This window comes from Myotis lucifugus, unplaced genomic scaffold, assembly GCF_000147115.1.
Source record: "Myotis lucifugus unplaced genomic scaffold, Myoluc2.0 scaffold_283, whole genome shotgun sequence".
Taxonomy (NCBI): Eukaryota; Metazoa; Chordata; class Mammalia; order Chiroptera; family Vespertilionidae; genus Myotis; species Myotis lucifugus.
In genome coordinates, this window is record NW_005871331.1 from 431,800 (window position 1) to 455,426 (window position 23,627).

A 23,627-nucleotide genomic window follows, 5' to 3' on the forward strand; every position below is an offset into this window, starting at 1 on the left:
GCCTCCTCTCCCCTGCAGGCCAGAGCTGGAGGAAGGAGCATTAGCTTTGCCTGAATACAGGAGGCTGAGAAAAAGAGGATTTTCCAGGGCTTTTCTCCTGGGAAGAGGCGTGTTGGCTGAGACTTAATGCCTTGGCAGGGCCAGACCAAATGATTTCAAAGGCCTTATATAGCCCTGTGGGCCGGACGTTCCCCACCCCTGCCATAAAGGGATCCCGGGACTTGAATCATTTCTAAAATGTCTGGAGCTCTGGAATTTCCTTGGAATTCTGACTCAGATACACTGGAAGTGGTCAACACAACAGAGAGAGAGAAAGAGAGAGAGTGTGTGCGCTTGGACCCCCACGAGTAAACCGGAAAATGCTGTTGACTTCACCCACCTTCTAACTGGAGCTGAAAGGACGGACCCCGGAAGGCAAGGTGCCCTTCCCTCAGCTGAGACCCCCCAGGAAACACCTGCTCCCCGCCCCCCACTCAGGTACCTGAAGGAGCATGGCCAGAAACCTCTTCTCGGCCTCGTTTCGCCCGTAGCACTGGAAGCTGCGCGTGTAGAGTGTGTACACGTAGCCGTACAGGGACACCTTTATGATGTCACTGGTGTTCAGCTCCGCCTTCTCTCCCACCGCGAAGGATATCTGGGTGGAGGCGCCGCCTAAATCCAGGGCACCTGTGGTCTCCACTCCATTTGGATGCACCCACATGTGCCACAGGTCCTTCTGCGCCGCGGGAGAAGAAAGCATGAGAACAGGCCGGAGACGCCATTTCTGTTTGCCCAGGGTTCTCCACCTAAGACCCGTCTCTGACTGCTAAGAACTAGGACATATGGGGAAGCATTCAGGGCCAAACCTCTCCTTTATGTCGGGGTGGTGAACTCAAATGCTTACAGGAGCTGGGCAGGCAGCAGGAATGAGCACAGTAGGTTAGGTGTAGACAACAGGGAATGGCGGGGACTCTGGCCAACTGGGGAGTGCGTGTGTGACACTGTCCCAGCTGGCTGTTGCATGCAGGAACGTGCGTCCACTGTGACCAGCACTTCCAGCGTGTGGGGCGTGGGGTCAGGAGAAGCTATGAATTTTTATGTGAACTTTTCAAAATATTAACTGTTGGCAGTGAACTAAAGATTTAAAAAATATATTTGAGGAGGAACAGAATAGGTGTGGGGCTGGATATGGTCTCTGTAACACGGTGATTGTCTCTCGGAGTCCGCCTTCCTCTGCACCAAAGAAGAAGGGCGCGTGGAGACTGGCGTGTCACGGAGACCTGGGGACACAGGGACCTGGGGAGCGGGCCGCCCGAAGGCTCTGTAAATTCCAGATGGCTATGGGCCAGCTTAGAGGGGTCATTCTCCAGCTGCCCTTCCTGTTACCCATAGCCCAGTGTTAGAGTCTCCCCCCTCCCCCAGTGTCTTATTTGCTCGTAAAGGGATGCTGTTCCCTCTCCCCCGTGCATTTGGTCCTGCTTGTGAGCCAAGGTTTTGCACCAGCTAGCATGTCTGTTCTTACCTATTGTCCCAGGTATTCCCCCTGATGCGTCACACAGTAGGAATGACCCGGGACAGATGCCCCTGTTGGCATGCACCTCTGCTGAAGCTACCACCCACAGGGGAAGGGGTCAATAGCAAGATTAGAAACCATGCATTTGTTTTCACACACCTCCAGGAAATTTCCCATTAAATAGTTGGCTGTAATCCATCCATATATCCCTTCCTCTTGCCCAGAAATGATTTGAGCACCCCTAAAATCAAAGGGCTGGGACTTGAAGTAGTTTTGGATGCTTGCAAGGACTTCATTAGCTGCTGTTTCATTTTGCAACCTATGCAAGGCACAGAACACACAAGGCTGAGTGCCCGGACAACAGAGCCTTAAAATACCCTCCGTCAGGTGAACAGGCGAAACCTCCCCGCCCGCCCGCCCGCCCGCTGCTGACAGGGACCATTTCCCAGACGTGTGCGACACAAGGCAACCCCTCCTGCCAGCTCCGGCTTCCTGGGTGACAGGAAGGAACGGCAGGGAGCACTAGGTACCTGCCAACCTGCCAAGCAGGAAAACAGATTCCAGGAAAAGCACCACTAGTTCTCGCCTCCCCTACCTGTGCCTGCCCCTCCCTCCGGCCACCCGCTCGTCCAAAGAGCCTTGTGCTGCTCTGACCAGGTCAGCAGAGGAAAGGAGACGGGGAAGCCACAGAAGTGGTATGAGTCATCTCTTGGGGGCACCATAAGAAGGAGCCCTCATCAAGCCAGAAGGAAGGGGCGCTCAGGAGGGGGCGGGAAGGAAGAGGGTTGACTCTCCAGCTCCACCAGGGGGATATGAAGACGCTCGGGCGTCACTGGGTGGAATCCATTCGTGTGCTGCCCTCGGAGGCGTGGCAACATAGTAGTTTCATGTCACCCAGGACATGGTGTGATCATGCCATTCACCCGCTGCCATTTCACCCTCCGGGAGAAAGCTCACCGGGGCATTATCTCCCCTTCCATCCCTGTGTTAAGAAAGCCAGGGCCACAGGCTCACTCTTAGCTCACGAAGAAAGAGCAGTGCGACAAGCCGGAGCAAGCGATCGGTGCTTGGAAAAGAATTCAGAGTTTCCCTAGTTTCATCTGTTCTCATCCAGGACGATTCCCATTAATTTTTAAAAACATTTGCCTTTTCTAGCCACTAAAATGTCAGCTAGTTGCTCCGAAGACATGGCTCGCCATCAGAAAGTTTCACAAGGAGGAGTTAATATTTAATGCATTCAAATGGAACACTCATTCACTTTCTTCCCCAAGCGATGACCTTTCTACCCCATGGTGCTGGTCACGGGCTACCAATCACAGAGCCTTGTAGTTATTTCTCACTCAGAGGACTGGGAGGGGGAAAAAGCAGCGAAGTAAAAGTTGGGTTCTTTGTTTCCATGTGGAAGAAAAGGCAGGAGGAAGGGATTTCTATATCATTTCTATTTCAGGTAAATTCAATGACTAAAACACGGCAGATTCTAAGAAATTCCACATTCCTCTTGGTCAACCAGGACACAGGAATAGGAACAAGGGTAGGAAAACGGCAAGAAAAAGGCCCAATCCAACTAAGATTTTTTTGGATGGTGATGTTGAAGAGGCCCTGTTTGCTTGTTCCTTTGTGTCTCCTTCATGCCTACATGCGATCTGACATTCCTGGGATCACAGACAAGGGGGCTTGGGAGGAGAATGAGTGTCATCTTTTGGGGAGAAAGCCTGATTTTTCAAAGTTTGGAGCAGCTTCTACCCTAGAGAGATTTGAGTTCGATGTTGTTGTTTTTTAAAACGATTTTTTTCTTTTATTTCAAGGCCAATGAAATACTATAATGGAGAAATGGAGATAAATGGCCTTCAGAAACAATGCAACTGGGCTAAGTCATGGCTGCAAATCCAAAAGGAACTGCTTAGTTGGATGAAATGAGATGTTTGTTTCATAATAACTCCAAAGGCTTTGATGGGGTGAGGGGAGGTGCAGACATTTCCTGACTTTAGATTTCAGTGTCGTTTTGTACATGGGTACAAGCTACATAGTTATGGGTGGCCCTCAGTGGAGCTGGTTGTGCACAGGTGTCAACATAGGAGGTGTCAAAAACAGTTTCTACTTTTTGCCCAGCTGGTGTGGCTCAGTGGTTGAGCATTGCCCTATGAACCAGGAGGTCAGGGTTCAATTCCTGGTCAGGGCACATGCCCAGGTTACAGGCTCGATCCCCAGTAAGGGGCATGCAGGAGGCAGCCGACCAATGATTCTCTCTCATCATTGATGTTTCTATCTTTCCCTCTCCCTGCCTCTCTGAAATCAATTAAAAAATATATTAAACAACAACAACAACAACAAAGTTTCTACTTTTCTAAAAACTAGCGTTAACCCCGTGAACAGATTTCATGTCACCTCCCCCTTTCTCAGTTCTCATTCGAATTGCCAAGGGCAAGGGAATCGATTTCAGAACTGTTTCTTTCTGGGTATTAAAATAAAGACGAAAAGTTTCCCAACTTTTTAAAGTCTACATTTATGGCAGAATATGGGCTTCTGTCTTTGGGATTTGTTCCCAGAAACAGAGTTACGTTCTTGGCAAGTCCAACACATTCTTGGCTATTTTGGTCACAGGGGCTGCTCCGTGCCCTTCCTGCCCTTACCTCAGCAGGCGCATCCCAGCCGTCGCGCCCAGGTAAATGTGCGTGGACCCCTGCAGGTGGGCGGGAATCTGCTCCTTGACTTTTCGCATGCAATCCTCGAAGGCTTTGGGGGCATCTTGGGGGTTTTTCCCGTAGCTGGAGATCCCAGAGCCTAAAGAGCAAGCAGTCAGCACTTCTTAGCAACCTCAGGAACCAACAAGAGCAGCACCACTTTCAAATAAAAAACCAATCAGCTTTGGAAATGAATAGGTTTCAGTGGGTGGATGTGTTCGGTGCCGTGGTGATTCAACTCCCAAAATAGGAAGGAGGGAATTACAAAGGTGAAAAAACTGAGCCAGGGTGAAAAAATTAACCTGCTTAAAAAAGTTCTTGAATTGGTAAAGGGGTCACATATACGGTAATGGAAGGAAACGGCTTTGGGTGGTGAGCATGCAGTAGAGTCCACAGATATCAAACTATATCGTGTACACCGGAAATTTATGTCATGTTAATAATCAATGCTACCTCAATAAATTCGATTTTAAAAATATACCCAGACCTCCCCTTCTAGAGAGCCTCAGTCTACCCTTATAGCAGGCTGCCTTAATAAATGCACTTTTACAAAAAAAGTTCTCGTTTTAGACATTTCAAATGTAAATGAAAGTAGGGAGAATTATGCAGCGAACCCACGCACCACCTCCCAGCTCCAACAAGGATCACCTCTTACTGCACCTGCACCCCCGCCCCCATTCTCTCCTCAGAAGCAAACCGCAGACATGGTATCTTTTCATCCTGCGAATATTTCAGTGTGCATCACCAGAGACAAGAGTTCTTTTAAAGAGGCATAGCCACCACCCACTATTATACCGATAAGAACTTAAAGTCGCCCTTTAACACAGTCAAATATCTAGTTAAGGTTCACATTTGCTCTTTGGTCATATTTTTTCTCCCCCCCCCCCTTTCTCACTTTCTAGTTTATCTGAATTAGAGTCCAAATAAATCCCACCCATTGCAGTTGGTTGGTAGAGCTCTAAGTCTCTCTTAATCTAGAGCAGTGGATCTCAACCTTGGCTGCACATTAGAATCGCTTGGGAATCTTTTTAAAATCCTGATTTCTGGGCCTCATCCTCCGGAAATTCTGTTTCTTTGTTACTAATGTTGTGGCCTCACCCCATAACAAAGAAACAGAATTTCTGGAGGATGAGGCCCAGAAATCAGGATTTTAAAAAGATTCCCAGGCGATTCTAATGTGCAGCCAAGGTTGAGAACCACTGATCTAGAGGCTGTACATCTCTATTTTTTCTTGGTAATTCAAAATTTTCCCCCCTCCCAATTTAATTTGGCTTGTAGAGTTCCCCACAGCCTAGAAGTTGCTGACCGAATCCCCATGGTTCATTTTTAACATGTTATTTGGTCCCGGTTTTTCCTAGAAATTGGTAACTGAATGCTGAGACTTAATCAGATTCAGGCTTGAAACAAGAATTCTTAGGGATTAGTGTGTACTTCCAATCAGAGGCGCCAGTGATTGACTGTTTCTCTTTGGGTGCAGGCACCAATGATCGCTGCTGAGACCCGGTCCAGGAGGGCCTGTAAAATGGTGATATTTTCTACCTAAAATGCTGTCATGGGAGAAGAGCTACCCCACCATTAACTATTTGGTTACCCTACAGTACCGTTTGTCCAGAGAAGACAGGATAAGAGCTTGATTCTGTTCCTTTATTTACCAGCTTAAAAATACAGACTGCCTCTCCAATATCTTTCTAACTTAGTCAAAGAGGGATTTTGTTTGTTTGTTTTGTATGTTAGGAACATATACTGGTAAAGGTATATTTGATGCGTTTCAATTCATTGCAGTTATTCTTACTGAGCCTTCTTCAGTTGGCCCCGAGTCCTCTGAGATCTTCGCTTTCTGACACCGTAAGATGTGCCAATGACCTTATATACTTCCTGCCCCAGATCTGGACTCAGCCATTTCTCCAAGGAGCCCTGGTTGTTTTTACTGAGTAATGGTATTTAGCACCCAAAGTTTGGGAGCTACGGTGCTCACTGTAAGTTTTCTCAGAGGACAGACCTCAGGAAAACTTTATTTCAAGAGAAAAATATATCATGAATTCTTGTTGGTGCTTCTAATTCAAAACTACAGGTTTTTACTGAAATTCTTTAATTTTTCTACCCTTATCTTCCTTTTTCTATGCTACCAATCCTGTTTGCTAGCACTCCAACTTAACAACTCATTTGCTTTATTTCACAGTCCACACACAAGTCTCAGTATGACAACACCACACTACCACCAACTGTATCATCATTGAAAACAGTCTAAGATTATTTTAAAGTTCTTTCTGTCCTTGGGGAATATCCCATTAGGCATGTACAGTGTCCAGAAATAAAGCTTTCTTAAAATATATTTTTTTGTCTGCCTATTGGCTGTGGCTGCTTTCATGCTCACATGGTAGAGTTACATAGTTATGTCAGAAACCATGTGGCCAACAAGTAAAGAGTATTTAGCACCTAACTCTTTACAGAAAATGTTTGCCAGCTTGACTTAGGCCCCTCCATCCAACTTCCTGTGCCCCAAATCAAATTCCTCAATCCCTGCAAGTCCCCCACTGACTGCACAGGGAAACGGTACCATCACCTGCAGTTACCAGCTCAGAACCGATGCTCAGGCACCATCAATGGGATGCCTCACATTGAATCTATCCTTAATTCTTGTTGGCTCTCCTTTCACAACAGCTCTCCAATCTGAGCCCACCTCACCCCGTCCCCCAGAGCCATTCCAGACCAGAGTTTCTTAACCTCAGCACTGCTCACATTGGGCCGGATAACTCTTGTGGAGGCTGACTTGTGCCTTGTGCGATGTTTAGCTGCATCTCTGTCCTCTACCACTAGGTGCCAGCACCATCCCCAACCCCAGCTGGGACCATCGAAAATGTCCCCAGACAAATGTTCCCAGGGGTGGATGGAACAGGGGGAGGGGGCAAAATCCCCCCATGCTGAGAAGCACCTGTCCAGGCCAGACCATCACAGCATCATCTGTCACCCGCACTGTTCTAATAGCCCTGGCTTCCCTGCTTCCAATCTTAGCCTATCACTACGTGTTCTGTATCTACAGAGGGATCCGTTAAAATGCTAAGTCATAAGTTGGGAGGGTTGGGGCGGGAGCGGGGGGGGGGGGTAAGAGATCAACCGAAGGACTTGTATGCATGCATATAAGCATAACCAATGGACACAAGACACTGGGGGGTAGGGGAGGCCGGGGGGAGGTCAAGGGGGGGAAAGGAGATATATGTAATACTCTTTGTAATACTTTAAGCAATAAAACAAAATTTTTTTAAAAAATGGTAAGTCATAGCATGTTAGTTCCCTGATCAGAACCTCCTAGTGGCTTCCCAATATACTTTGCAGAAATTGCATTGGAGTTGAAGTCAGAGCCCTACTGTCTCTCAAGCCACGAGCTGGCCTGGCTACAGCTTTGGTCTCCTCTCTCCCTTCCTCTTCCTCATTCTGCTCCAGCCACTCTGGCCCCTTTGCTTTTCCTGGAAAATGCCGAGCAGCTTCTACCCTTGGCCTTTTCTCTTGCTCAGCGTGTTCTTCCCTCAAAAACTTGCATGGCTCACTCTCTTGTCCCACTTTTGTCTCTGCATAACCGTCACCTTTTTTGTTCTTCCCCGAAGATCATGTCTAAAATAGCACGATCACTCTCTATCCACCTGCCTGGCTTGATTTCTCTTCGCAGAACTTCTCCCTGACACATCACATATCTGTTTATTATCTATCTCCTTCACTAGAATGTACGTTCTGTAACAGCAGAGCCTGTATATTTTGTTTGTTTTAGAATTCCCAGTCTCAAGAAATGTTACTGGCAAATGGCAGGTACCCAGTAAACATTTATTAAATAAAAGAAGGAACTAATGAATCAATCAATGAGATTTTCAACCAGCATGCAGCTCTCCGGGAAGGGGGTCGTTTGCTCCCGGCTGCAGCAAACAAACTACATTCTGCTAGAGCTGGCCTCCGGATGAAGACTGGTTAGCAGCCTTGCTAGGATGTCCACACTTGGAACATCCGAGCATGTCACCTGTTTCCATAAGGTCCCGTGAGCCTCCTGGAGGGAAAAGAGACTGGGCTCATGGGCTCATGGGATACTGGGATTCTCAACCCCAAGAACAGAGTTAAAACTGTATTCCAATCTGGGGCCGGAGGGGCCGGCAGACAACACAAAACTTACTCCAGGTGGGACAGCAGCATAAGACACACGTGTCTGAGCAAAGGGTGCTGTCAACACTGTAGTGTCTGGTCCCTGGGGCAACTCTTGAAGGGGTTTCCATAGAGGAGAAGGCTCAGTGGCGTTTAAGGGGGTTTTAAGCTCCGGTGTAAAGGGAAAACAGGAGTGTCCCTGTGGGAGAAGGCAGCAGCAGGCAGGAGTGCTGCCCACAGCGAAACAGAGGAGGGGTGTCAAGGAGGCAGTCCCCCCAAGAAGGGCTCCACACCAGCACGGGGACCAGCACCCGGGGAACTCCCAGAAAAGAGCAGCAACCTAGACTGACACACACCAGGGCGCCCCCGAGAAAGAAATTCCCGAGGGCCCAGGCATTTGGGAAACACAGCAGGGCAAGCAAGCATTCAACATCCCCTCGGATTGCCTAAGACGGGGGAGTCCCGGGGAAATTTGCAATTGAGAAACCAGAAACCCAAATTATCCTTGGAGAAGCCACATGTCCTCGAGGGGGTGACACTTAAACAGACTTCAGCTCTGTAATTAAGCTTTCCTTTGTGGTCCTTGGGTCATTCAGGGTATATATGGATCACGGAGGCTACCGTGATCAAAGGAGGGGAGACCCATTTATGGAGGTGGTGTGGGCTCCATGACCCCGCTCCTCCCCTCAATCCCGCCCTGGGTGGGCCAAGGCCCCCACCCCTGAGAGACAGCCCGTGTTCCTTCCCATGACAGTCTCACGTCTCCCTACAAGTCAGAGGGACGTCAGGGCTGACTTGGCTACATTGCTTTCCCGGGTCGAACAGACCTTATAACCCTGGCACAGAAAACCTAAAGTGTGATGCCCCGTGAACAGTAATAGCTAACACGGTTTGAGTGCTTAGTGTATGCCAGGTGTTTGCTACCTGCTTTCCATATATTATGGCATTTAATCTTCAAATCTCTCCTATGGGGGAGGCTTTACTATTGTTATGCTTTGTATTTGAGAGATGAGGGGGTCAAGATGCAGAGAGGTTCGATCCCTTTGCAGAGCTCACACAGCCAGGATGAGGGGACGTCTTAATCACTATTCTCCACTCTCCTCTCTTCTTGAAATGGGTGGTCTCTCTTTTCTAAACAAGCATCCTGGGGCCTCTTTCCTGCCCGGAGGGGAGAGCAGCTCAGACATCAGGAGAACAGAGATGGGATTTCTGGCTCAGGTCGGAGCAAGGCTACCGCTGCCTGTGCCATGTGGACAAGCAGCACCCAGAAAACATCCGACTTTCTTGTTGTAATGAGCCCAGAGAGGGGCCACGCAGACGCCCTGCCAATAAAGACTTACCGTCCCAGCCGCCAGCAACTTCAGGTTTGCCTCAGCCGTAGAGAGCTGCCTTGCTCTTTCCAGGGTGGCAACATCCAAAGACTGGAGGTGACAGGGTATGGCTACCCAGCCACTCCAGGCCATTTCAGCCCAAAGAAAACTACGATCGGCTGAAGCTTTGCCAGGCCTGCGTTGCACTTTATCGCTCTTCTGTCTAATCCTTCTCCCTACCCCCTCCTTCAACAGGTGGGGATCTCCAGGAACTACCTGGTCTCCTTAACTTAAACTTAACTGTGACACCTATGCATCATGGTAGACGAGGCCAGGATGCTCTCACAGCAGGGCAGGTGATCCGCATTCACCCTGGTCTTCAAAAGAAGACTGTTAGGAAAGGTTAACTCTGCCTCTCAACTTTTTCTTTTAAAAAAATATTCTTATTGATTTCAGAGAGGAAGGGAGGGGAGAGAGAGAGAAACATCAGTGACAAGAGAGAATCATCAATCAGCTGCCTCCTGCACACCCTGCAATGGAGATTGAGCCCACAACCTGGGCATGTGCCCTGACCCGGAATTGAACCAGAAACCTCCCGGTGCACAGAACAACATCCAACTGAGCCACACGGGTCAGCACTAGCATGAGATCTCATCGTTTCCTGGCACCCAGTCCAGGCAGTTTTTACACTTTAAAATGGTGGGCAGAGGAGTTAAAAGAAGAATAAAGAGTATCTTGTGACTTGTGAGAAGTTCAGGGTCCATCCATAAAGCTTTACGGGAACAGAGCCATGCCTGCTTGTGTCTGTATTGTCCATCTCCCTCCACCCCCTCCCCACACCCCATACACCTGCTCGGAGACAACTTGTCTCCCGTGTTCCTGCATGTTTTATGAGCACAGACACTGATTGCCTTTGTTCTGGATTATTTTTCAAGGATGTTTGCAGAGCAAACAGGCTCCGAAGACAGAGAAAAGTTGCACCCCAGAGCAAAAGGCAGGCACGCTCAGTGCCCTTTATAAATGTTTCAGATTCCCCAATCTCAGGTTTCTCATCTGTAATACAACCCACTGTGCGAGCAGATACTGTCTGGCCCTCTTTGCATCATCCTCAGAGAACCAGCATATGAAGAGGAGCTGATACTCTGGCTGCTGCTATCGCTGTGAATAACAAACTGCCCTTTATTTGTGACCCAGGAATCTTGTGTCTCCCACCAGCATCCATGAAAGAGCGGCAGGTAACGTCTCAGACCACTCGCAGTTCTTGACATGCCCCCCAAACCTGTGTGGGTTTTGTTGTTGTTGTTGTTCCACTTATTTATTTATTTAAAAAATTCTTTATTGTTGAAAGTATTACATATGTCCTCTCCCCCCCCCATTGACTCCCTCCAAACCCACTCCCACCCCTTGCCTTCACCACCCTATTGTCTGTGTCCATGGGTTATGCATATATGCAGGCAAGGTCTTTGCAAACCTCTATGTTTTACAGCTGAGAAGACGGTGGCCCAGAGAAGGGCAGGGACTGACGCAAGGTCACTGTTACTGATGAGGAGCAGCACTAGCATGAGATCTCATCGTTTCCTGGCACCCAGTCCAGGCAGCTTCTCGGGACCCCTCCCGGCCTTCAAGGACACAGGACTCTCCCTTGGCCTCCCTCTGGGCCTCCCAGACCCACTCTGGGCCTCACCTTTCACACTGCATCTGGAGGTTTGGGTGACCACGCCGGTATTGTTCTCCTTCTCCGCTGGCCACTGATACACGTAGACTGTGGTTCTGGAAGACCCGGCATCGAGCACGATTCCATACTGAAGAACAGGGGGGGAAGGGGTCAGAAATGGGCTGGGCTTCTCTGAAAACTCCTTTCCCCAGTGGCCCCCGAACACTCTCAAGAGCTTAGTCCACACTGCTTCACGTAGGGAAGGGCCGACTGAGAAGAAAAAACTATTTGCTCCAAACCAATGCTGTCTCCTGGGACTGTGGGGGGAGAAGGGGACAGAGGGAGGGAGGGATGATATTCTAGGGCACGGTTCTCAGCCGTGGCCACACATTAGAATCACTTGGGGAGCTTTGGGAACTCCCAATGCCAAGGCCATGCCCCACACCCATTCGGTCAGAATCTCTGCCGTCCTTAAAGCTCCCTTGGTGACTGATTCCTTATGCAGCCAAGGCTGAAGCGTAGTGCTCCAAGGACCCTGGATACAAAGACAGGCCCGGGAGTCCCCTTCATCCAGACCTCTGAGGTTGGGGACAGAGCCACCTGGGGCTCGGGAGGGAAATGGATAGTCAGTCACCTCCTGCCCTCTGCTCTCCAAACTTGCAGGCCTGTCATCCTGGAATAAACAACCAAAGGGAAACTGTAGGTGGATGTGTGCACAAGGGAGACACATTACTATCTAATCAGCCCTCAGAATTAAAGTATTCATATTTTTTTCTTTCTTAGACGATATTTCTATTGATTTTTAGAGAGAGAGGAAAGGAGAAAGAGAAACATCGATGTGAAAGCAGAACACCCATTGGCTGCTTCTTGCAGGCCCCCTACTGGGAATCGAGCCTGCAACCTGGACATGTGCCCTGACCGGAACCGAACCAGCAACCTTTTGGTACAAGGGATGACACCCAACCTACTGAGCCACACCGGCCAGGGCTAGACATATGCCTTTAAAACAACACAGGAGCCGAAACCGGTTTGGCTCAGTGGATAGAGCGTCGGCCTGCGGACAGAAAGGTCCCAGGTTCGATTCCGGTCAAGGGCATGTACCTTGGTTGCGGGCATATCCCCAGTAGGAGATGTGCAGGAGGCAGCTGATCGATGTTTCTCTCTCATCGATGTTTCTAACTCTCTATCTCTCTCCCTTCCTCTCTGTAAGAAATCAATAAAATATATTAAAAAAAAAAACACAGGAACATATTGTACATAGTCTTTTCCAATGCTTTTTTCTTACTTAAAATGATATGAACATTTCTCCCTGCCAATAGAGCCATTTTCAGTACAGTCCGCACATCCACTGTGAGATTTACAATAATTTATTGAACTGATTCCAGACATGTAGGAGGTTTCCAACTTTCTACTACACAAATTTTTGCTTCATTTGAAATGGGACCAAATAATAAAAAATGCTGCTTCTCTGTGACATGAGTTAGAACATCCTGTGTTCACTGGTATTTGAACTTGGACAGCCCTTCAGTCTGATAAATGTTGGTCAGGATCCTGACCTGACACCTTCCACGGTGAATAAGGGAGGCATTGTTCACCACCCGTCCCAGGCAGAGGCTGGCCGAGAGATTAAAGTGCCGGTGGAAACCCGAAGGCAAGAGGGAAAGCAGGCACTCGGGAGGTCTGAGCTCCACATTATGTTTGCTTCCTCTCCTCCCTCCCACTGTGGAGCTGATCAGCACCCCAGTACCGGCCCTTCCATGCCTGGTGCTCCCCATGAAATGGAGAGAGAGAATAAGGGAACAGTGACTCCCTCCAGGGGGTACCTGCCTTTCCCCAAATCTCTGTTCCAACCCTTCACAAAGCAAGCGGCTGCCTGTGTATGAAGCCCGGGACGGCTGGGCCTGGGTCAGAGAGAAGGAAGAACATCCATTCTCATGTGTAATCAGCTGGAATCCAGTTCTCATGGGGTGGGGGTGGGGGTGGGGAGCCAGAGCCTCCACTTGGTGAGCCTGGAGAGATGGCAGCCCCAGGGGTCAGCCTTGAGGCCCAGCGCTACTGCTAGTACCACCCAACCGCCCCCACCACGGTTCACTGACATTTTCAAAAGTGGGAAAATGGGTCTTTGACCAGTTTTCAGAGCTCATTTGCTTTGATCAGTGGAACTCAATGTGGTTCCAGGGAGTGGGGGAAAGGGAATGCATTTCATTCAGTTCAGCCAGGTGGGTGATGCTGGGATGAGAAAGAGTAAGGAACCCGCTGTCTAATGTAGATTCAGAGAGAAACAGGGCTGGAATGTGGGTTAACCCACAGTGAACCCCATGGTCCTCGTGGACCCCATGGTCTAAAACGTAAGGACTGTGTGAGCTTCTGGCAAAAGCAAAAGCAGAGGTCATGAGTTCAGCTTTCTCAGATTGCTTTATTATTAGTAGTAGTAGTCGTATTACTATATCATCATCATTACTGTTACTATAAGAGAATAGTAGTAGTAAGTATTTATTTAGTACTTATTATATGCCAGGCACTACACCAAGTGCTTTCATATGACTGCGTTCATAATGCAGGTGTTTTCATCATCCCCATTAAACAGATGGGGAAACCAGGGCTCACAGGGTAACTGCCCAAGGTCACAGAGCTGGGGTCAAGGCTGGGTCTCATAGACTCTCAAACCTGTACTCCTAATCCCCACGCTTTCATGGAGTTCCCAGTAAACCGAGTCTAGCAGGTGCCTGTTTAGTCAATAGGTGCCTGAGCCGGCCTGGCAGACCGACTGTTCAGACAAAAAGTCCCCGAAAGCGAACTCCTGGCTGAGTGGGATGCAGGTCTGGCTGGAGAGGAGGTGGTCCGAGTTGGACAAGGAGCCCAGACTTTCTGGGAAGGAAGAAACCCATGATCCATCCCTCGCTCTCCAAGGGGCAGAGCAGGTGGGCCACAGGCACCAGAGATGCAGACTGCGGGTCCCAGCTTGATGGGGGTTAGAAGGAATGGTTTCAACCAGCGGGGCCCAGTGGCTGTGCTTCCGAGGGTAATGGCCAAGCAAGGGAGAGTGGCCCAACGTGTCACAGCAGAAAAGCCGCGCCCTGGAAACCCTGAGACTGTGCAGGCCCCTCCCTCTCCAACAGTGACATCATGCGGCTGTATGGGCGAGGCCTGGGGTATTGATCACCCGGGGCTGAGCAACTCCAGGGCTTCCGGAGAGTTGCTGATGGGAGGTGGGGATGTGAAGGCTCAGGAGGAAGATCCCGGACTTGATACGAAAGCCAGCGGGGGCTGAGTGAAAGGCACAGTGATGTCATCATGTTTACACTTCGAGCTGGTAGAGCAGGTCAGACCAGTAACAGTGAGAAGGGGACTGGGGGACATTTGGACCCTTAACTAAGTTTTGCAAGTTCCGCTCTTAAACTCAGGCAAACCAAGGTTAGGAAAGCCCTGGTTGGATTGAATTGCCAGACACTATGACCTTTCACGAGGGTCTTGAGGAGCATCCCATGCCCCCTCCCCCCCTGCCCCCGACAGGCCACGGTGGAGCTGGCCCTTCCTAACCAACTGTCAGGTACGCACAAAGGAAAAGGGGGCTCCGGGTATGACAACATAAACATGACAATGAAAAAGCCCTCATATTCAGTCAACCCTCCCCCCACACCCCCTTCTCCCCGCCAACCCCCCAGCACACAGCGAGAGGAAAGAGCTCTGGCGCCCTGAGAAAAGCTGCATGTGGATGTTCGTTTCCAGGCCTGTCCTCCTCCTCCTGGCTCAGCTGGCCCAGAACGTGTGTCTTTTCTCACGTTAATGGGCCCGGTGAGCAGAAGGGGCCTTCTGAGCCAATATCCCAATGTTACACAACTTCCTGCCCCTGACAACTGCGCCTGGGCCTGAAGCAAGACTCTGCAGAGATTAAAAAGCCCCTCTTTGAGCCCTGGCCGGGTGGCTCAGTTGGTTAGAACATCTTCCCTATACGCCAAGGTTTTGGGTCCAATCCCCAGTCAGGGCACATAAAGAATCAACCAATGAATGCATGAATAAGTGGGAAAATGAACTGATGTTTCTCTCTCTGTCTCTCAAATCAACAAATTAAAAAAATTGTTTCTGCCCTAACCGGTTTGGCTCAGTGGATAGAGCGTCGGCCTGCAGACTGAAGGGTCCCAGGTTCGATTCCGGTCAAGGGCATGTACCTTGGTTGCGGGCACATCCCCAGTAGGGGGTGTGCAGGAGACAGCTGATGGATGTTTCTAACTCTGTATCCCTCTCTTCCTCTCTGTAAAAAATCAATAAAATATATATTTTTAAAAAGATAAATAAAAAAATATAAATAAATAAATAAATTGTTTCTAAAAAAAGCCCCTCTTTGAACTGTGTGCTAATGGGTGAGGGTGTGTCTTCCCATCTTCCCAAACCCTTGCATGAGGCCAATGCTCTACTCTTTTCTTCCTGCTATACCAGTCCTGCTGTGTTCCTTCTGTGTAACTGCGGGACGCCACTTGCCCTTTCTGTTCTTCTATTTCCTCCTCTGCAAAGGAGGGTAATAATTATTGTATCTACATGGAACAGTCATGGAGGTTCCTGCCCACGGTCCCTCAGACCTTACCACCGTGATGGCCAACCATGCGCTTTCCACCTGCCTGCAGACACTCTCTCTAGTGGCCTGAGCCAACCCGAGCGCATAATGTGCCAGAAATACTAGAGTTAACGTTCCCCAGGGAGGAGTCTCTCAACCGATGAGTGATGGGTGTTGGTGTGTAAATATGCCCAAGAGAGGGATAGCTGGGAGGCAGGTGTTCCATATGCCCTCCCCCTCTGTAGAGGACAACCCTGCGGTGGGTTCTGCACTGACTTCCAGGCATCCCCAGCAGGACTGAGCCCCAGGCGCCCAAGGGGTAACCTGCTGGGTCCCCGGCCCTCCAGTGGCTGCTTTCCTCCCGTCTCACTTCCCCATCCCCTCCCTGTGCTTCCTGGGCCATCCTCAGATGACCTGCTTGCACTCAGATCTTAGGTTAGGGGGATCCACCCGAGACAGTAACATTTAACATGGGTGGCCCTCTCCTTCCATGTGCCCTCCGTATGCCTCGGGCTCCACTTTTCAGTTCACTCTTCCAGTCTTCTAACTCCTCATGTCCCTCAGGCTGAACAGAGGACTTACCTCCTACCTCCCAGAATGAGTGGAAGCCAGCAGCTGGCAACCACCTTAACCAGCCCATGCCTCACTTTTGAAGGGCCTGAGGGGTGATTTTACAGATGAAGGCTTTTGCCCTGCCCACCCCATCCACCTGTCCTTTTCCCACCCCTGGCAATTCCACGAAGTACAGAGCCTTGTGCATCTGTAGGTGGACTGTAGGCAGTGGGACAGTTCAGACCCACATCCATGCTCTGTCTACACTCTCTGTAGACCCCGAGCCAAGGCAATAGTAGTTTCTTATCTTTAAAAACTTCTACTTCAAATATAGCCATTGACCAGTCACTAACAGTAGGAAGATGCAGAAGGACTTGTGAGGCAAAGTGTAAATGCTAAAGGGGATCAAATAGCCCTGGTCGGTAGTTCAGTTGGTCTGAGCATCATCACAATACACCAAGGTCTGATCCCTGGTCAGGGTACATATAAGAACCAACCAATGAGTGCATAAATAAGTGGAACAACAAATTGATGTCTCTCTCTCTCTCTCTCTCTCTCTCTCTCTCTCTCTCTCTCTCTCTCTCTCTCCCAAAACAATCAATCAATCAATGAAATTCAAATAACACAGTCAAACTTGGCCCCTATGTCTCTCCAGCTAAGAAGGGTTTTTACATTTTTAACTGGTTTTTTTAAAGTATGTTTTTATTGATTTTAGAGAGGAAGGGAGAGGGATAGAAACATTGATAAGAGAGAGACATGGATTGGCAGCCTCCGGCATGCCCCCTAACAGGGCTTGAGCCTGCAACCCAGGCATGAGCCCTGAGCAGGGATTGAACCGGGGACCTCTTGATTCATGGGTCAATGCTCAACCACTGAGCCACACCGGCCAGGTGGTTTTGACATTTTTAAAGAGTTAAGAAGACAAAAACAGAAGAGGGTATGTGTAACAGAGATTATAAATGGCCCTCAAACCCTAAAATATGTGCTATTTAGCCCTTTACAGAAAGTTTGCTGGCCTCTCCCCACGTGGCAGAAAGGCTCAATGCCTCTGCCTGCCTTTCATGTGACAGGCCCTTGTGGATCACCTCCCGTCATCCTTGCAGCCATGATTCTCAGCCTGCCAGAAGTCACCCAGGAGGCCATCTAGGATGGACTTATTTATCAAGGGCTGAGAAAGGTCTCTGGAACAGAGCATAAGGGCCTGAGAGATTTTTCCGGGGGGAGAGTTAGAGGGATCACGGCACATTTCTAGGCCCAAATACAGTTCCAGGAGATCTTCTCAAGGCCTTGAATTTTTGTTCCTCCAGGCCAGGCCGAGGAGGAGCCTGGGTCTCCTGGTCTCCGCTCATGATCAGGGAGAGATGTGTGCTCTGGGGAGACGGACAAGTTGGTACATCTTTGGTAGCCATTTATCACTGGCCACAAAGTCTAGCTTTGCTTCCAATAGTCAGGGGTCAAAGCAAAAACCACACGGTCCTTGGGAAAGGTGTCACCACAATCAAACTGGAGCCTCGACCATCACAAACCCAGCATGTCCGGACCTTCTCCCTTGGGTCTGACACTGTCTTCCCAGGCTCCAGCCAGAGGGGGGGGGAATGCTCTTCTTCTCTTCCAACTCATGGCTTTAGAGTAAGTGATGTCATAGCCCATTGCTCCCCTGCCGTGCCGATCCCTTCACACTTACCTTCAGTCCGGGAAGGAGGACCTCTTTCTGGTGAATCTGGATGAGTGTGATGGCCACAAGTACCACCACGCTCAAAATCAAGACCACCAAGGCCACGACGACTGGCGTGCGGGAGAGGGCCTTGAAGCCTGAAACGGGAAGACCCAGAAGACTTACGAGGGGAAACGCAGGAACAAGACACTCGTCTTCTTTGCAGAACCCAGGAACCGGGTGCGTAGCCGTGGGCACCAGTCACTCTGGCTTTAGTGAGACCCACACGCTTAAGGTGGAGAAGCAGCTGGGTTCTAATCCCCACTTATCTTTCCTCCAAAGAGTGGACTTAAACCGTGTTTGCATGGCTTTAGTTTTCTGGTATTTAGTTTTCTGTAGTATCATATTAGTTATATATGTATTAGTTTTTAATATATTTATACATATGTTATATTTATATATTTTACATTACATATGTACATACATCTATATGTTGTATACAGTATTATCTTAGTTTTCGGTATGCATAGTTTAGTTTTCTGGTATTTCTCAAAGTATGTGATGCATATTACTGGTTGTCCCTGAGAAGATTTACAATGACATTTGTTTCAGTGCAGATTAGAAAAATATGGGTTTTCCATTAAAGCAGGTAATATTTCATTTAAAATTAATCTCAGATAAATAAGAAGAAATTAATATGGTACTTCAGATATAATTAATGATTCACTACACGGTGACTTATTGTGGAGCAAATGATAACATGTCTAAATTTCTACAGCATTTGGGTTCCCAATAAGAACTCACGCTCAGTTATGCTTGCTGTGTCTACAGTGAAGGCGCTAGGTCTCCCTACATCCTCACCAACAAAGACGAACTAGACCCCAATCCACATGTCTCGTGGGATTTGTATTTTAATCATAACATGTAAACTCTATCTACCCATTTAAAAGAAAAAAAATGAATAAATAAGCACATGAATACTCTTAAATTAAATATATAGACACTAAGTAAAGATCATTATATAATTGTATGTATGGTATAATATATGATGTATATACATATCTATAATAATAAATGAGTAATATGCTAATTAGACTAGACAGCCGAACAACCTTCCAGACATCCTTCCGGATGAAGCTGCTGTGGCAGGGGCCAAGGCAGAGGTGGTTAGGGGCAATCAGGCAGGCTGGCGAGTGGTTAGGCAGACAGGCAGGCAGAGGCAATTAGGGACAAATCAGGCAGGCAGGGCAGAGGCAGTTAGGGGCAATCAGGCAGGCAGGCAGAATGGTTAGGGGCAATCAGGCAGGCAGGTGAGTGGTTAGAGACAATCAGGCAGGCAGGCAAGTGGTTAGGAGCCAGCAGTCCCGGATTGCAAGAGGGATGTCCCAGATTGTGAGAGGGTGCAGGCCAGGCTGAGGGACCCCCTGTGCTCAAATTTTGTGCACCAGGCCTCTAGTTGTATAATAATACATAATGTATCATAATGAACTATGTCTATTAAATTTAAACTAACATTGCTTAACTGAATGATTACAAGCAGATTAGGTCTTAACAAACTAGTGTGGGTTCACTAAAGTTTATTGCTGCCCCATTTGATCCCCCTGCTGTGTAGACACTGCCACAGACATTTCCTAATGTCAAAAGTGGTTACTTAACAGCCTCATTCTTCTACCTTGTCACTGGGAGTGAAAACTGACACAGCATCAATGGAAGGCAATGTGTCAGTATTTACTGACAATAATTGCAAACAGGCATACATCTGACTTGCGATCCCACCTCTGGGAATGTATTCCACAGAAGGAGTCCCATGTGTGTACAATGACACGCAGTTACTCTATGCTGACTCCTTTGTAGTAGCAACTGAAGGGGGCCCACCACCATGGATGACCTGCAGGTCCTAGATCACTTTTCTGATGCTGGAGACCACCAGGAACCAGTTTATCCACAGAGACAAACTCTTGTATCAACTTTTAAAGAAACCACCTGTCAGTGTCAGCTGAAGGGATTTCCCCCCTAACAAGACATGGTGGAGGTTTAATCTGCCAGGTTAAACTTGTCCTTTGGGAGGAATGTAACAAGTTAGTCTGTACGTGTGATGTTACCGGATCTGTGTTAACATTTCCAAGTGTTTCGGGAAAAACCTGGAGATCAAAGTAAATCAGCTCATTACATACAATTTCCCTTTAAAGAAAAAGAAAAAAATTGGTATAAATTGCCCCCACTAGCCTACAATCGTATCCTTTTGGAAGACAAGAATACCCAACGTAGGGGCACAACCTCTGGCCACCGGAGGGAGGCGGGGTGGTAGGTAAGCGGTCTCCTGACCACAGCCACACGCTAGCCTCCCCAGTCCTCTGCGCTTCAGCAGATTTTGGGTAAAAGGCTATGATTACCTTAAGCAAACACTTGCCCCAGCAGAAAAGTCTATCACGAAGCAAAATGGACTAGACCAGGTCTCATTCATTTAGGGAACAGGGCCCACGGCTGTGCTATCATTAGGGCCGGACACACACTGTAATTATCAAGTGCCGACCTGGGAGAGGAGAGGCCAGAGGCTCCTGGACTTTCATATGAGCAACGGCAAAGAGTGCTCCAGGGCAGGCAGGTGTGTGTGTGCGTGTGTGCGTGTGTGTGAGAGAGAGAGAGAGAGAGAGAGAGAGAGAGAGAGAGAGAGAGAGAGAGAGAGAGAGAGAAGAGAGAGGAGAGAGAGAGAGAGAAAATTCCGCACATGTGTCTGCGGGAACATCAGCAGGAACAATGCTGACCATGCTGGGGGCTGGAGGATGCTGTAGGCGCTGCCAGCAACAACGCTTGAATGGGAATAGAGCAAAGCTCCCAGCACTTTGGAGTTCCTCACAAAATCCACATTATTCTACAGCAAACCTTACACACCGTTGGGTAAGGGAAACCACGAGGGCCAAATGAATGGATTATGCAAACCGGAAAAACCATTTAATCGAAACATGCATGTTAGCCCTTGTTTGGTGTCGCTTGGATGAAAAGCATTACTTTTCTGCGAGGAATGCCTGTGGTGAGAGCCGGTGAGCAACTCTGGCACCAAGCTCAAGAGGATGCACAGCCATTTGCCGGCCCGGGGCCGGGGATGAGGAACCCGAGCGGGCGCGGGGTTCTCTGCGATGCGGGGAAATCCCGCAGGCTGCCCGCTGGATACTAACCTGCGTGCTCGCAAGGCTGGCGGGTCAGCACAGTCAACATCTTTCCTCGCAGCTGCAGGCGAGAGAACACAGATGGTCATGTTTCCAGGGCCCCTGGCTCAAGTTCAAAACCCTCGCACACGGTTAAAACACAGACCCACTTCCTCCCAGTCAAAACCTCACGGCGGGGGTGAGGGTAGAGGTGGCGGGGGGCGAAGGGGGGGGTGAACCTAGAACTTCAGAGAAAGACCCAAAGCCGGGGCTTAAATTCCAGCGTCGCCTCCCCAGATGCAAGGAAAAGGATGACAACGGGCTTGCTGGATTTTCACATTGAAAACAGTCAGAACGGAACCTGTCTTTTCCTGCAGAATTCCCCACCTGTCCGCAGCCCCCGGGCAGGACAAGTCTCTCCAAAGCGCGCCGCAAGCAAGGTTTCTGTGTGGTCGCGGCCCGCGAGCCTGGGGTCCTCCTTTCAAGACCCAGAGGCGTATCCTTAGCTCCGGGCTGGGAACAGCTGCGAGAGGATGTGGGCCCCCCCGGAGCCAGCGCCCCAGGATCCGGGAGGCCCCAAGCCCCTTGCAGTCACAGGCACCTGAGCGCCCAGCGCATCTCCGGACGCGCAGAGGCGCTCGGCTCGGTGAAGGCGAGCCCGCCTCTCGGGGCTTGGCAGGGACCCCCTCCCAGCCGCCCGCCCAGGATTTGGAGTTCGGGTCCCTCGGTCCCCCCTTCCGGCCTCTGCGGAATCCGATTACGCTCCTTCCCTCCCGGCTCTCAGCCTGACCAAGCTTCCCGCTCCTCCCTCCACGGATCAGACGCGGGGCTCCCGTCCTCACCTGTGCGGGGCGACCCGAGGAGGCGCCGGGGCTGCCGCAGTGGCAGCCGGCGGCCAGCGTGCAGGCTTCTGCGGAGGCGCCGGGGGCGGGGCGGGGCGGGGCAGCCGCGGCCGGGGCCGCCCCCTCGGCCGGGTCCAGGCTGGGAGCCTCTTCACCTTGGTCTTGCAGCTCACTCCATCACCAGGACCCAAGTGGAAAGGAGTGGGGCTTGCGAGGCCTCGGGGTGGGGTGGGGGTGGGGTGGAGGTGGGGTGGGGGAGGGGGGAGGGATGGGGTGGGGATTGGGATGAGGGTGGGGGGAGTACCCTGATCGCGCCGGGGCCTACACTGGGAAAGGGAGGAGGTGCCACTGCCTGCCTCCCCCTTCCCTCTGTCAAGGCCAAGAACCGTTTTGTTTCTCTTCTAGTTTCCTCCACCTTCCCCCCAAGCCTAAGTGAGGGGGCAGCGGGGGCAGAGCAGAGCAGAGACGGGACACTCGGTGGGCGCGCACAGGTGGGCCCTGTGCTCCAACCTGCCGTGGAGTGCAGGCCAGCCAACACCTGCGAAGTTGGGGAGGCGGAGAGGAGGCAGACAGGTTTCTAGGTCACCTGGGCTGAAAGCACCAATTAATGCAGAGACATATTTCTCAAATACAGGGGTGGGCAAAAGTACTTCAAATTACCAGCCATCGTTACCTAAAAACACGAATCATAAGTAAGGATATGGAATAATAAGAAGACGACAAATAATACAAATAAGCAATTAATGAATAAATAAGACAAGAATAAACTTCCAGCCCTGACCGGTTTGGCTCAGTGGATAGAGCGTCGGCCTGCGGACTGAGGGGTCCCGGGTTCGATTCCGGTCAAGGGCATGTACCTTGGTTGCGGGCACATCCCCAGTGGGGGGTGTGCAGGAGGCAGCTGATTGATGTTTCTCTCTCATCGATGTTTCAAACTCTCTATCCCTCTCCCTTCCTCTCTGTAGAAAAATCAATAAAATATATTTTAAAAAAAAAACTTCCATGTACCCACAAGTGTCAACCTACTTTTGCCCACCCCGTACCTCAGCAGATCTGCCCCGGCCGTGCCCAGGGACCTTCTCACTGGTCACTGAGCAATGCTCTCCCCTCCCCCTTTTTATATGGGTGTCATTAGGCCAACAATTAAGACAAGCACTGCCTGGGAGAGGCCAAAGGGGAAATGACAGAAGTGCAGCGTGGGGGCTGCAGAGACTCCAGTCCCCAGGAGTCTGCGGTTCAGGCAGCAGCAGGCAGCCTCCTGACCCCTGAGTGACCCCAGGGCTCCTTGCAATGATCCCAGCAAGAGGCCCCTCCTGTGGCTCCTGATTGTCTGGAGGAAAGAGCCGAGGCCTCTGCTATATCCTGGGCTGCCTGCCCTCTGCTAGAGTGTATGTGTGTGTGTGTGTGTGTGTGTGTGTGCATTTTAAAAATGTTTTAAAAATCAAATCTGTGGTGTAATATATATGTGCGTCTTTATGAAGCCATTAAGTAATGAGATCCAGCAGCAGATCATATGCTATGATGAGTGTAGGGATATTTTAAAACATTTACCATAACTGTAAGGTGATATGAAATATCTGTGATTACTATTGGTGACAGTCACGGCTCCTGCCAATACC

At 49.8% G+C, this 23,627-nt stretch overlaps 1 protein-coding gene across 1 annotated transcript in view; it reads right to left on the reverse strand.

Annotated features, from left to right (window-relative positions):
• Positions 1-22,076, reverse strand: part of ENTPD3 (ectonucleoside triphosphate diphosphohydrolase 3) — a 29,467-nt gene extending 7,391 nt beyond the window's left edge. Inside the window, exons 1-7 of the mRNA XM_023763415.1 lie at positions 22,009-22,076; positions 21,197-21,248; positions 18,051-18,178; positions 11,293-11,410; positions 4,123-4,273; positions 1,652-1,811; positions 436-715 (exon numbers count right to left, since the gene is read on the reverse strand). Of these exons, the coding sequence (XP_023619183.1) occupies positions 436-715; positions 1,652-1,811; positions 4,123-4,273; positions 11,293-11,410; positions 18,051-18,178; positions 21,197-21,236 (877 nt within the window). The 5' untranslated portion in view covers positions 21,237-21,248; positions 22,009-22,076. The remainder of the gene's footprint in view (positions 1-435; positions 716-1,651; positions 1,812-4,122; positions 4,274-11,292; positions 11,411-18,050; positions 18,179-21,196; positions 21,249-22,008) is intronic.
• Positions 22,077-23,627: the final 1,551 nt, after the last annotated feature.